The sequence below is a fragment of the Chinchilla lanigera genome, unplaced genomic scaffold (assembly GCF_000276665.1).
Source record: "Chinchilla lanigera isolate Chin_1 unplaced genomic scaffold, ChiLan1.0 scaffold00077, whole genome shotgun sequence".
NCBI classification, from domain to species: domain Eukaryota; kingdom Metazoa; phylum Chordata; class Mammalia; order Rodentia; family Chinchillidae; genus Chinchilla; species Chinchilla lanigera.
Genome location: NW_004955478.1, coordinates 8,430,832 through 8,444,632, shown reverse-complemented (window position 1 = coordinate 8,444,632; position 13,801 = coordinate 8,430,832). Strand labels below are relative to the sequence as shown.

Below are 13,801 nucleotides of genomic sequence, written 5' to 3'. Positions count from 1 at the left end.
GGACTACAAGTTCAAGACCAGCCTGGACAATTTAATGAGTCCCTGTCTCAAAATTTTAAATAAACAAGGCTGGAGATGTAGATCACATGAAAACAGAAGGTGATAGATTTCATCAAATTAAAAATGTCTTCTCAGCAAAAGCTAACACTAAAAAAAAAGGAAAAGCAAGTCACGAAAATGGGGAAAATATTCATCTTTGTGTGTGTACGTGAGTGTGAGAGAGTGAACAAAAAGCACTTGTATCCACAGTACCTGAAGAATACATGTACATGTCAATCATGAAAGATAAACAATACACTCTTTTTTGCATTTATTTTATTTTTTTGTTTTGTGGTGCTGGGCACCAAACCCAGGGCCTTGTGCGTAAAAAGCACACACACTTTCACTGAACTATAGCCCTAGGCCCTTTTTTATTTTATTTTGAGACAGAGGCTTACTAAGTTGCTCAGCCTGGCCTTGAACTTGAGATTCTCTTGCCTCAGCCTCTTGAACAGCTGTGATACAGGCATGTGCCACCATGCCCATCCAACAATCCAATTTTGAAATGGATAGGATATTTAAACATGTCACAGAAGAACATACGTTAATACCCACAAGAACATGAAAATGTGCTTAATGTCATTAATTACCAGGGAAATGTAATTTAATATTATGATTTACAGCTGGGCATGGTAGAACACACCTGTAATCTAAGCACTGGGGAGGCTGAGGCAGGAGGATTGTTCCAAGTTCAAGACCAACCTGAGCTACAAAGTGAGCTCAAGGCCAGCCTGAATTGCATAGCAAGACCCTGTCTCAAAAAGACAAAAAGCAAAACAAAAATTATGATTTACCACTTCACACCCACTGGAATGGTTAAAATTAAAAAGAATGAGCATCAAACATTGGTGAGAATGAAAAATTACTAGAACTCTCATGTGTTGTTGGGACGGTAAAATGGTTCAACTACTTTGGGACTCTATTTGGCAGTTTCTTGTAAAATTACATATGCATCTACTTTATGACCAAGCAATTCTGTTCCTAAGTATTTACTGAAGGGAAATTAAGATGTCTGCAAAAAGACTTGCACAAGTACGTCTCTACTACCTAGCAAGACCCTGTCTCAAAAACAAACAAAAGAAATGTTTCCGGCAGTTTTATTCATAGTAGTCAAAAACTGGAAACAACCCAGATGTCCATTAATAAAATGCATAAACAAATTGCATCTTGGTTCAATGGAATACTTGCTAGGAATAAAAAGGAAAGACTAATAATACTTCCAACAGTGTAAATGAGTCTCAGAAACATTACATTTGGGGTGATGGAAATGCTGTACATTTTGATCAAGGTGTTGGTTACATGAGAACCTATACTTATGCAACCTCTAAATTACATAATTAGGTATTCTCAATTCACTGTATATAAATTTTATTGCAATAATTTTTAAAGTACATAATTTGTTATTGTTAGCTAGAGTTTTCTTTCCAGGAAGGTTCCATGTAAAACACATTCAATGTAGAGTCAGGAGCTAGATTTCAAATTGTATATGTATTTTTCTTTAAATTATTAGAGCCAGTATTTCGCATAGTGCTTTTCACAAGTTACAGTGATTAAAACATACAGGCCCATATGCAGACAGAAAACAAATGAAATGCTTTTGAAGTTTCTCAGTCGGCTGTTTGCTTCGGCCACAGACAGGAAATAGTTATTTGTTTTTACAGCTAAAAGATAATTTAGATGCAATGCAAAGCTTTTCTGATAAAAATGTTACCCGAGTCTTTTCATGTTTAATTATTTCTGTGCAGTACACACGAAGGATCTCATGCGCTAGGGTTCAGTTCTAACCTCACTACTAGCTATCTCACTTCTCCGGCAGTCTCTGTTTATTATTTCTCTTAGGCACCTAGGTGACGTCTAAAGATTGGACTATTAAAGCAGACAGTTCAGATATTTGCTAAGTATATATGTAAGTGGTGAATGCATTTTTTAAGAGATTAAAAACAGAAGTTCAAGGGCTTTGGAAACCCTTGCAGTGACATGTCAGAGCAATAGCACTTAAGAATCAGCCCGTTTAAAGTTTCCAGTTAATCCATGACAAAAATTTTAAAGTGGGGACTGCCTAGAATTTATGTGGATGTAGATATAGTTTTGGGCTGGAGCTGTAGCTCAGTGGTACAGCACCTGCCTGGCAAGTGTGAGGCCCTGGGTTCGATTTCTGGCACCAAAGGAAAAAAAGAAAGATATAATATAGTTTTACATAAACTGTATGTGTATGCAAAGTTTAATGTCTTTAACATGTACTGTTAAAATATTTTTATTCTATGAAATAAATATGATCCTGGATGGTAGTTGTATTTTAAATGTCCTTACTTAGCAAAATATGAAGTAGCAGTCCTTTGTTAGTCCCTAATTTTTTTAAATTTTCATTAGTAAAATCTTATAAAAGTTCCTGAATTAGTATATTTCTTAAAAGTCTACTGCCAGGTACAGTGGTGCATGCTTGTAATCCCAGCACTTGGGAATCTGAGGCAGGAGGATTGCTGTGAATTCAAGGCCAGCTAGGGCTACATGGTGAGTTCATTGCCAGCCTGAAACATAGCAAGACCCTGTCTCAGACAATCAAAAATGAATGAATGAGTGAATGAATGAATGAATGAAATCTACAGACATACTGAAGGTCAATATGCAGAAGCATTTTCCGAAGGCTGTTTGCATTTGAAAGACAAAGTCTGAAGATAATTAAAGTCACATCTGTTAAGTTTATAATCGAGAACCTTCATTTACCAAAAGAAAAGGAATTATTTTAGGATTCATTTTCATGTTTTACATTACTACATTAGGAAATTCTTTTCATTCATTGTTCTGAGTCTTAAAAAATATGATATCCCTACCTAGATAAACATGCCTTTCTGCTACTTAACTGATGAAATGTTTGTTGGTATTTATATATACCTATGTTCATAGGTGACGGATAATCCCTTGAAAGGAGAAGGAGCGTCATTTAAAAAAAAAAAAAGCCAGAATTTAGAAGAATATCTTGATCTTGATTAGAAGGAAAAAATATTTCTCTTAAAAAAATAAAATGACATACTCTCTTTTTTTACTCCTGGGATGAATAATATACTCTACTGGGAATTTGTGCAAATGAAGGATTAATTTTATTGGCAAATGAATTATCATTTATTAAAATATCTAGGTCATACTTCAGAGCACATTTCTTTTTCTTTTCCTTTTCCTTTTTCTTTTTGAGACAGGGTCACACTACTCACCATGTAGTTTATGCTTGGTCTTGACCTCATTTTGTAGCCCAGGATGGCCTGTTTCTAGGCAGTCCTTTCTCTGCTTGTCAAATGCTAGGATTATAGGCATGCACCACCACAAAGAATGTATTTGTGCTGTTTTTTCTCTTTAAAAAAAAAAGCTTTATGGATACATTATGACCAGCCTTTTTCTTGACTTGAAGATCATGTCTTTCTTAGGAAGGATCCTATGTGAAGTTAAAAGGAGGTATACAGTTGAAGGTAGGCAGTCTGTCGTGTGCTGGTAAATTTTTCACAGCCATCCAAGGCAGGAAGGCTGATTTTAACGTTTGCCAATTTCCATTGTATAGAAATTCTCACCGTAGCCACTTTCAAGCTACCAACTGTTTTAAGAGCCAGCTCTTACAAATGTTGCAGTGGGCGCTCCTGAACCATACACGGGACGGCTCCTGCGTATCCCTGGGCAGGAGTAGGTGGTGGTGCTCAGCCAAGCCAACACAAGTAAAAAATTCTGTTCTGAGACTTCAAGATAGAGTTAAGCTTAAGGAAGCCAGAGTCCTTAAAATTAAGAACATAATAGCTCCCCAGTTGTTTGGGTAAATCCCAATTAGTTCCAAACAAGTCCTCTCTTTTTCTTAATTCTTTGGATTCCCTGAGTATTTCTTCATAACCCTACATTACCAAAATGCCACTTCATTAATAATCATTGTTAATAGAGGGGGAATCCATAGTTCATTTAGAGTATTAGAGTTAAATTCCTTTCTACAAAGCTTTGCTTTAGAGAAAAAAATATAAATGTTCCTGTGTAAATTCAAATGTAAAACAAAAATAGCATGTAAAATTTGATTTTGATTCTTATAAAAACAAAAAGAGCCTATCTTATTTAGAAGTCTATAGACTTTATTCTGAACCCAGCTTCATTTTCATTTTCCACCATAGATAAAACTTATTTCTAGATCAGATACTTAATGACTTCTTGCTTTTGTCCCTTCAAAACCTGTACAGTTCTACCAGCTGGTAACTTTTATTTGCCACTCACAGTTGATTTATACTAAAATGTACATTCGATCTGGGAATTTTAAAAATTCTAATTGCTCAGTGTTGTTTGAGAATTGAAAAGCATTTAATGAGTATAGAAGCCTAAAGTCACACTAAGCTCCTTCTTTGGCCAAGCCCCAGAAATAAACTGATGTTGCCAATCGAGGATCTAGTGCAATCTAGAAGGGTGCTGGATACAAACAGAAGATTTGTTTTTTTCCCACATGACTTCTTCCCTGGAAGATCGCACTGGCTAATTGAGGTTGCTTTGGGTGTAGCCTAGGACACTACAAAGACCTTCCAACATAACCTGTCTGGTTCAGGTCTGTCTATTAGTTACGATTTCACTTCTGCTCATCTGTTCCTTCCCAGTACATAGTCACATGTAGTCTTCTATACTGCTTTGGACTTTAAGTTAAACCTTTTTTGGGAAATTCCCAAAATAACATATGACAGTATTCTCTCTAATGCTGTCAGGTAGGGGGAAAAAACTAAACATACTCTTTTTAGCTTTTTCATGTGTGAGAGAAAAATGAACTTCATGTGCAAATTCTTACAAGTCCGTTGCTCAGATTGTCTCCCAACTGATAATACAGCTATTCCTGAAAATTATGATTCATATACTCACATATATGTAACAAAAGCTTTTACACCACACAAAAGCAACACTATTGAATTCACTAAATGAATTATTTCTTGTCTTTATAAACTTATTTACCCCGAGCACTGCAGGTGTCATGAGAGGGCTTTTCTAATATTTTTTTCTAGACAGATATATGATCAAAGACCCAGTAAGAGCTCACTTATGTACTTGGTAATTACTAAGTAATTTGTTTCTTTCTATCTCAGAGAGAAAAATCCCAGATGAAGATTTCATCATTTTAATTGATGGATTAAATGAAGCAGAATTTCACAAACCGGATTATGGGGATACAATTGTGTCATTTCTGAGTAAAATGATTGGAAAATTTCCTTCTTGGCTCAAACTAATTGTAACAGTTAGGACCAGTTTACAGGTATGTGTTTGTTTGTTTTTGAACTATTATTTCCCTTGGAAAGGGCTTAAACTGAAAAACTTCTAGACTCTAGTTCCCTTAGCAAAGATGCTTTGTAAACCTCTACTATATCCTAGAGCACTACCAAGAATAGTTCCCAAAGAGGGTAAGAGATATGATCTTTCTATATTATAACTTTAATTCCCATTCCCAGTCCTCTGGATAAGGCTTGGTAAAATGTCCCTGTTTCCTAGATTTGTCCTGAGGACAGCAATACAAAGAAAATCATTAGAGCTTTGTCTTTTGTTTCACTTCTAAATTGTTTAATGCTGTGCAAAATCCAGTTCAACCTGCCATCTCAAGGCAGATTTTTTTTTTTGGTTCTTCCCTCTGCTTCTACTTGAACAACTTTTCTGTAGCATAAAAGTGGATGTTCTGCTATCTTCTAACAAATATTGACAGTGCTAGGGCTTTAGATTACATTTATTGCAACTGGGAGATAAGTTTTTTAAAAATCGTTTTATTATCTTCCTTGCTTATGACTCGTCACTTAATGACCTAGTTAGTGGTGGTGAGGCTGTGGCATCATTGAAATTTCTAAAAGGTTCACCATTGCTGGCCTAGGTAAAGGACCAGGAACTGGAACTAAATCCTGTAAAAATATATGGGCTCTAAGGATAAATGACTCCACCTTTCCCACCCTTGCTATTGTAGTCAAGTTGGTATTCTTTACATACTCACACATAGTGTGGGGGAGGGGGCCCCCCACTACGTGGCACACGCCTGTAATCCCAGCTACTTGGGAGGCTGAGAGATGAGGAGCACAAGCTTCAGGATAGCCTGGGCAACTTAGAGAGACCCTGTCTCAAAAAATAAAAAAGGCTGGTGATGTAACTCAGTGCTAGAATACTGGCCTACTGTGCGTGATGCCCTGGGTCAATCCCTAATATTACCCAAAAAAATCTCTTTTGATGAATATTAAAATACATATTATTCCCCTATCCCACTATTTTGACACAACTCCCTGTGATAATTGTTAATACATAAAAAAGAACCTTGCATCAAGTTCCCCTTTTCCCTTATCCCAGGCTCTTGCTATTCCTATATAATGCCAGTTATTTGTACTACCTTCCATGATCAGAAACTGTATTTTTAATCCGACCATCTCCTTACTTGTGTTTATCATTAATCTCAAAGTAATTTGAGTTAAGAAATGTGTATGAATCAACATAACTACATCTTGACAACTCATTGTCCAACAGTTTGATTGTTAAAGATGAAAGATACTTAGTGTATACTTAAAGATACCTAATGTACACTTTACCAAATGTATACTTAGGCACTGTTGTCCCTACATATACTTTTGCATAATGCCATCTGCAGTTGCAGAAGAAATTTTAAGTATATCTGGGTAGAACAGATAACTTTAATTTTTTATCTGTTCCACAGAAGAAAAATACTACACATATTAATCTACAAAGCGTGTATTTTATTGTCTTCACATATAGATTGGCCCCAAGCCTCACACATGTTAGGCAAGTATCATTTCTTGTATTCTAGTAATTCTTGTATTCTAGCAAGTATTCTACCACTAAGCTACATCCCCAGTCCTTCAACTAAGAATTTTTTAAAATTATTATCTTGGGCTGGAGATACAGCTCAGTGGTAAAATATTTGCCTAACATGAGTGATGTGCTATGTTTAATCTCCAGTACAGGGAAAAAATAATTTCTTTCAGGATTGACATTCTGAAATAATTCATAGGTTTTAAAAATTGATCTCATAGTTAATTAGTCATTATTTCTGCTAACATTTCTTAAGTACTTGGATTGTATCAGGTACTGTTGTAGAGGTTGAAGATTCAACAGTTAATAAGACACACAATATCCCTGCCTTCACAAAGCTTATCTTCCAGTTTGGAACACAAAAAAATAAGTAAAATTAAATATATACTAAAATTGCAGGTAGTGTTAAAAGTTATGACAAAAAATAAAATGACTGAAAGGGCTAAATGGAGATAGTCGTTGCAGATAGGGCAGATAGGAAAGGCCTGCCCGAAGTGCCTTATAAAGTGACGGAAGTGAGGTACCTTCTAAACAGTCTCCTCATCTGCCGGCTGTGTAAATAGTTAAATGTAGGGGATCAAGGCTGTAAGTAGAGGGATGGGGATGTGGCTCAGTGGTACATCACTTGCTTAGCATAGCCAAATCTCTGGGCTTAATCTCCAGTGCCACTAAAAAAAAAAAAAAAATCAAGCAAAAACATAGGTGAAAGACGGTGGTGACTGACTGACTTATACGAGAGTGGTAATGACGGAGATCATGTGACGTGTGACATTTGCCATACATTTTGAAGGAGTGTCAGAACTTGATGGTTAGATTTTGGTTAAGAACAACAGAGAGGATTCGAGAATGGATTCTGAGGTTCAGGTGAGCAAATGAATGGAATGGTGGTTTGGGGAAAAAAGGAAAATTACAGATACCTCCAGGAGTTTGGTGGTAGTACCAATGGTAATGCCATTTACTGATATGAAAAAGGTTTTATGGCGGAGACAGAATTGAGTAGTTCTGATTTAGTCACATTAAATTTATCTGTGAAACATCAAAATGTAACTGTTGAGTATACAGAGATATAAAATGGGAACTCTGGGAAGATAACTAACCTGGAAACATAAAGTTAGACATCGTCCACATATTGATGATATTTAGAAAAAATACTCTGTTCTAGGATATGAGTATAGCTAGGGAAGAGAGACACATGGGGGGAAGGACTGAAAAATGGAAATAGAAGACAGTAGGAGAAGCTGGATAAGATTGCCTAGCATGCCCCAAGAAAAAGGAGATGAGCATGCTATGGATGCAAACTGCAGAAAACTCAAAAGGTACAGAAAGGTGGGATCAGCTGTGTCAGACACTGCTGAGAGAATGAGGGGTTTGTTAACGGAAAGGCAATTAACTGATGGCGAAGTCAGGGTTACTGATAACCTTGACAGAACAGTTCCAGTGACAGAACAGTTCCAGGTTGGGCCCTGATTGGAACAAATAAGAGAATCGGATGAGAGGGGTTCAAGATAGCAGATAGAGAAAACTTCTCTGTAAGTTTTCCTGAAAATGAGAGTAGATGGGAGGAGGTATACAAAGTATGTATCTCTGTGACTCAGTTGAGAAGAAATAGATATAAAAGGGAGAATGGGTGCTTGCAAGAACAAAGTCTATACAGACATAAGAAGGATGGAATCCAGTACATGAGAGTCGTCACTAAGCCACCTTCCCCAACGTCATTTCCAAGCTGATCACCAGAATACCAAGCATTAGAAGTGCTCCTCTGAACTCAGGAATCTCCAGCGGGCCTATATTAAATGTAGTCATTTTATGGGGAAGGTTCAAAAACCACATTATTTTGGGTTCTTTTCTTTTTTATTAAAAGGTACACAGTTACACGATATTCTTTGAATCCTTACACCTTTCTCTAACTGAACTGACTTTATGCCATGGTTTATACAGAAAAAAAATTACAAAACCAGAGTTGTACAGCACTCCATTTTCCATTTCAACTCCAAAGTAGGAAGATTGTTGAGAATACTGACCATGAAATGATTCCTACAGTCTCTTTACAAAGACCCATGAAAATTTTTCTTACATCTCAATATAGGAAATTGTTTTATATCCCTCCTCTGCAGCTAATTTGTTTTAATCTGTGGATACTAATACTTAATCATGTTTTCCTCTTTTCTCTGACCACTAAGAAGTTCAGAGTAAATTTGTGGATGTCATAGTTTATCACAAGAGTTAGGGGAAACTGAAGGTCTTTCTGTCTCTCTCTCTCTCCATCTGTTTTAGGAAATTACCAAGTTGCTGCCTTTCCATAGAATTTTTTTGGATCGACTAGAAGAGAATGAAGCCATAGACCAGGACCTGCAGGCTTACATCCTGCACCGGATACACAGCAGCTCAGAGATCCAGAATAACATTTCACTTAATGGCAAAATGGACAATACTACATTTGGCAAGCTCAGTTCTCATCTCAAGACTCTCAGTCAAGGGTCTTACCTATACCTGAAACTCACATTTGACCTCATAGAGAAAGGCTATCTAGTGTTAAAGAGCTCTAGCTACAAAGTAGTTCCCGTTTCACTCTCAGAGGTTTATTTACTCCAGTGCAATATGAAGTTCCCAACCCAGTCTTCCTTTGACCGGGTGATGCCTCTCCTGAACGTGGCAGTGGCCTCCCTCCACCCACTGACTGATGAGCATATCTTTCAGGCCATCAATGCCGGTAGCATTGAAGGCACACTAGAATGGGAAGATTTTCAGCAGAGAATGGAGAACCTCTCCATGTTCCTAATCAAGCGCAGAGACATGACTCGTATGTTTGTACATCCTTCTTTTCGAGAATGGCTTATCTGGAGAGAAGAAGGAGAGAAAACCAAATTTCTCTGTGATCCCAGGTAAGATACAGATCTGTAATGAATGATTCTGAGCCTATTTTGTCCTTATAGCATGGAGCATGGGTATTCAAAGTAATGAGAAGTGTTCTTTATTGAACATTTCCCACAGAGAAGACGTTGCGGTTCTCAAGGCAAGGCTAGGGTGAGGTTTAGTAAATCATATTCACATGATGTTATTTCTTCAACATTCAACATCTGCACAGATATTTAGAATATTTCCCTACATTCCTATGTTTTTCTAAATAATCTTTCTGGCCCATCATAAGCTGTACTTAAGATAGCCATTTAACAGATTTCCTCATTGTTCAGATAGTACAATTTTTTGACATATTTTTCATCTCTTCATCTTAGAACAGTATTAAAATTTTTATTGGCCTTTTTAAAATGGTGATCGACACCCACCTGTAATCCTAGCACTTGGGACAAGATCATGAGATTGAGACTACTTTGGGCTACATAAGAAGACCTTGTGTCAAAACAAATAACCAAAAAAAAGTAAAAATAAAATATCATCTCAAACCCTATAGCTGACAAAGACTTGATGAAATCATATAATGTCATTACTCTGCGTTCAGATAATGAGTCATTTTCTCTATTTGGCTGTGAAGGCCTTAAAGGAATTGAATCACTTGCCCAAAGTCATAAAGTTATTTAGTAGGTAAAGAGAGGAGGGATAAAATACTAAAAGACAGTACATACCACCACTGTGCACCCTTGCACCCATGGCAGACATTATTAATACACCGCCACCACCCCGCACTCCTTCCTCATAAACGTGACCCTAATTTGAGAATCTTTATCAACTCAACAAATCAGACCCGATATGAAACTGTTGCCATTCTATTGGGTAGAACGTAGCCTCTGGCATCCTAGTAGGTTGTGCTTTCTACTCTCCATACTACCCTTTTATTAAAGGAATAGTTAATAAAGTAGGTGGTTTCAAAAGTTCAAACTGTTACTGAATTTCCTGGAAACAAGACTCCAGAAACATAATTCTAGAGTTTATTCTGGCACAAAAATAAGATAGGCCAAATCTGACTGTTTCTCAAACTGTGACTCATCAGAGAGCCCAAAAATCTGATGATGCTGGGGTTTTATTGCCTGTGACTACGTTCCACAGACAGCCGTACTTGAGGGCTGCTGCTCCACCTACTTCATGCTGATTCATTAGGGAATTGGTTCCAGGTTCTGATGGTGATAGTAGGCCAGGCAGTAGAATGTATGGTATTTTCCATGACGAGGAAAAGAATTTTAAAAGAAACATGCTGTGGTGGAAAGAAGAGGAACTGTTGAGTCAGGTTACGTGTATATAAACCTCACTTATAGAACTGTGACTCTTGTAAAAAGTTACATGATGGTTTTGAAACTTAGTTTTCTTACCCACGTAAAAGCATTATATTGTACCTTTTCCTTGGGATTAGTGAGAATTAAGTGAGGTCTTGGAGATAAACACCTACAGTAGTACAGAGTACAAAGAAATGACTCAGGGTATGTTCGTTTCCCTCCCCCATCTTTGGAGTAATGGAGACCCTTCACGTACGCCTCAACTAAACCTGTGACTAATAAGTTTGACATTCTTCGGCTGTTAACATTTTAGGCACAGGATTTTAGAAACAAAGAACTGAGCCTGAGTGCATTACATAAATTGTATGGCTTTTCCAAAAGGATTTTGTTGTTAGGTAGTCTCCCCTTACAAGTTTTCAGACCCCACCCCCCACCACTGGATACTGAAACCTCAGGTAGGACCAAATCATATAGGTACTATAGTTTTTCCTATTTGTACATACCTATGACAAAGTTTAATTTGTAAACTAGGTGCAATTTAAAATTTATAACAGTATTTAATAATAAAAACAAGTTTTACTGTACTATAATAAAAGTTATATGAATGTCAGAATATCTTATTGTACTTCTACCTTTTCACATAAAGGAAGCACTTTATAGCTTCTCTTTGGCATAACAAAATTGCCAGCAGTGGCTTGAGGGCCATGATTACAGTTACTTGAACACAAACTCTGCAATACCATAATACTGCAATAACCAAGAGAGCTACTAAGTGGCTAGTGGGCAAGTAGCACATACAGCATGGATACACTGGACAAAAGAATGATTCCAGACCCAGGCAGCACAGGTGAGATAGCATGAGATTTCATCACATTACTCACAACAGCACATAATTTAAAATTTATGAAGTTTATTTCTGATACTTTCCATTTATTACTTCCAGACTGTAGTTGACACTGGGTAACCATAAACATTAAAAAGTGAAGCCACAGAGCTGGGGTGGGGAAGATTACTGTAAGTCTAATACTGCTGTCAATGCTTAATATATAGAGTTAGCAACTGCGTATTTAAGAAAAACGCTAATCTAGAACTACCTAATAAGCACTTTGAGATCAACTTCCAGACAAATCCCGCTCCAGTGTGCTCTCCCAGCCTAGGACATATCAGAGGATTGAAAGGTGAGGTCCAAGGCTCTCAGGCTACCACTGAATTAATAGCCTTACAGAGGATGAAATCCTCAGGGACTCGCAAAGAAGAAAATACAGGTTTGGTTTGGTTTTTTAATTTTTGTTTGTTGGTTGGTTGGTTTTTTGAGACAGGATCTCACTTTGTACTTCAGGCTGGCCTTGCACTCACTATGTAGTCCAGGCAGGCCTCGAACTCTTGGCGATCCTCCTGTCATAGCCTCTCAAGTGCTGGAATTACAGGTGTGCACTGCCACACCCGGCTAAAACATGGTTTTTATGCAGCCATATCAAGGCTGTGTGTTTCCCCTTCTGTTCTCCATTTCATCTCCCCCTTCTCTCCATATCTAATGCATTTCAATAGACCAGACAAGACCAACTCATTGCTTTAAAGTCACACCAAGTAAGCCAGTGCCTAATGTGTATATCTGTGTGTTAAGAGAGCTCTCCAAAGCAAACAGCATGCTTATCTCTTGTAGTCCATTTTCCTGGGTTTTCAGCTCTCAGTTTTAACCCTGACTTGCTGACCTTATTAGGGAATTAGACACAAAGGAAATACTCTATTGATGTCAAAACGTAGTTGATCTTCCTTAGAAATAAGCCACCCAAGAAAGTAGTTTCTGCCTGAGCTAAAGAAGAAGGTCTAAGAATGGCACTGGAAAAAGGAAGTAGCAGAGCCAGAGGTCAGTGCCACATCTGAGGTTGAGTTTTCGTCTCCTTTCCCCACCCCCTCCCATCTATAGTGGGAACTGAACCTAGAGCCTTCACACTAGCTGATTTTCCAGCCCTTTTTATTTTGAGACAGGTCTTGCTGAGTCACTGCATTGCTCAGGCTGGGCTCAAATGTGAGATCATCTTGCCTCAGCCTGCCAGAGAGATAGGATTACAGCTGTACACACGACACTTGTTTTACATACAGTAGTATTAGACTGCCAGCCAAGTGTGGTAGTAGCTCACACCTGTAATCTCAGAATTCTGGTCGCTGAGGCAGGAGGATCACAAGTTCAGACCCAGTCTGGGTACTTAGTGAGACCTTGTCTCAAAATAAAAACAAAGGGGATGGGGATATAACTTAGTGTGGAAGCCCTGAGTTAAACTCATAGTACCTGAAAAAAAAAGACTGTTTACTGTCCCAGAATCTGGCCAGAAAATGAATATGCCAGAGAAAATGATCTAATATTGCATAAAGGTATAATTGTTTTTGGTTTTTTTTTTTAATTTTATTTTAAAGAGTAAAAGAAGGATAACATAATAATAGGGGGGGCTTACCAAATTACAGACAAAGTGGTAGGAAATTATCAACAGTTATTGTTTTGCATAATGTTATCTACAAGATAGTTTCTCAGGAAAATAAATAGACAAATAATAGTGAGTTACAGACAAAAGGGGTAGGAGATTATCAATACTTGTTGTACTATACTTTGGTATCTTCAAAGTGACTTCTAAAGATAAATAGAGCTATACATGAGTGACCTATTGAATAATCATTAACTATTCTCAGTGGTAGTTGTAGGAAACACATAAACATGCATCCATTTACGAAACAGGATAGAAACAATACAAACATTACAGAGTTATGGATAGATTAGTAGGAAAATATCAATGGCTGCTGTA

General features: G+C 37.4%; 1 protein-coding gene and 1 long non-coding RNA gene across 7 annotated transcripts in view; one reads left to right on the top strand and one right to left on the bottom strand.

Moving 5' to 3' along the window:
* The window catches only part of Tanc2 (tetratricopeptide repeat, ankyrin repeat and coiled-coil containing 2), a 386,320-nt gene that overhangs the window by 312,500 nt on the left and 60,019 nt on the right, over positions 1-13,801 (top strand). For all 6 annotated transcript variants that reach the window (XM_005402230.2, XM_005402228.2, XM_005402226.1 and 3 more), the window contains 2 exons: positions 5,127-5,293; positions 9,112-9,719. In XM_005402230.2, coding sequence (XP_005402287.1) covers positions 5,127-5,293; positions 9,112-9,719 — 775 coding nt within the window. The remainder of the gene's footprint in view (positions 1-5,126; positions 5,294-9,111; positions 9,720-13,801) is intronic.
* LOC102030629 overlaps positions 1-13,801 on the bottom strand; it is a 67,881-nt gene that overhangs the window by 20,719 nt on the left and 33,361 nt on the right. The window lies entirely within an intron of this gene.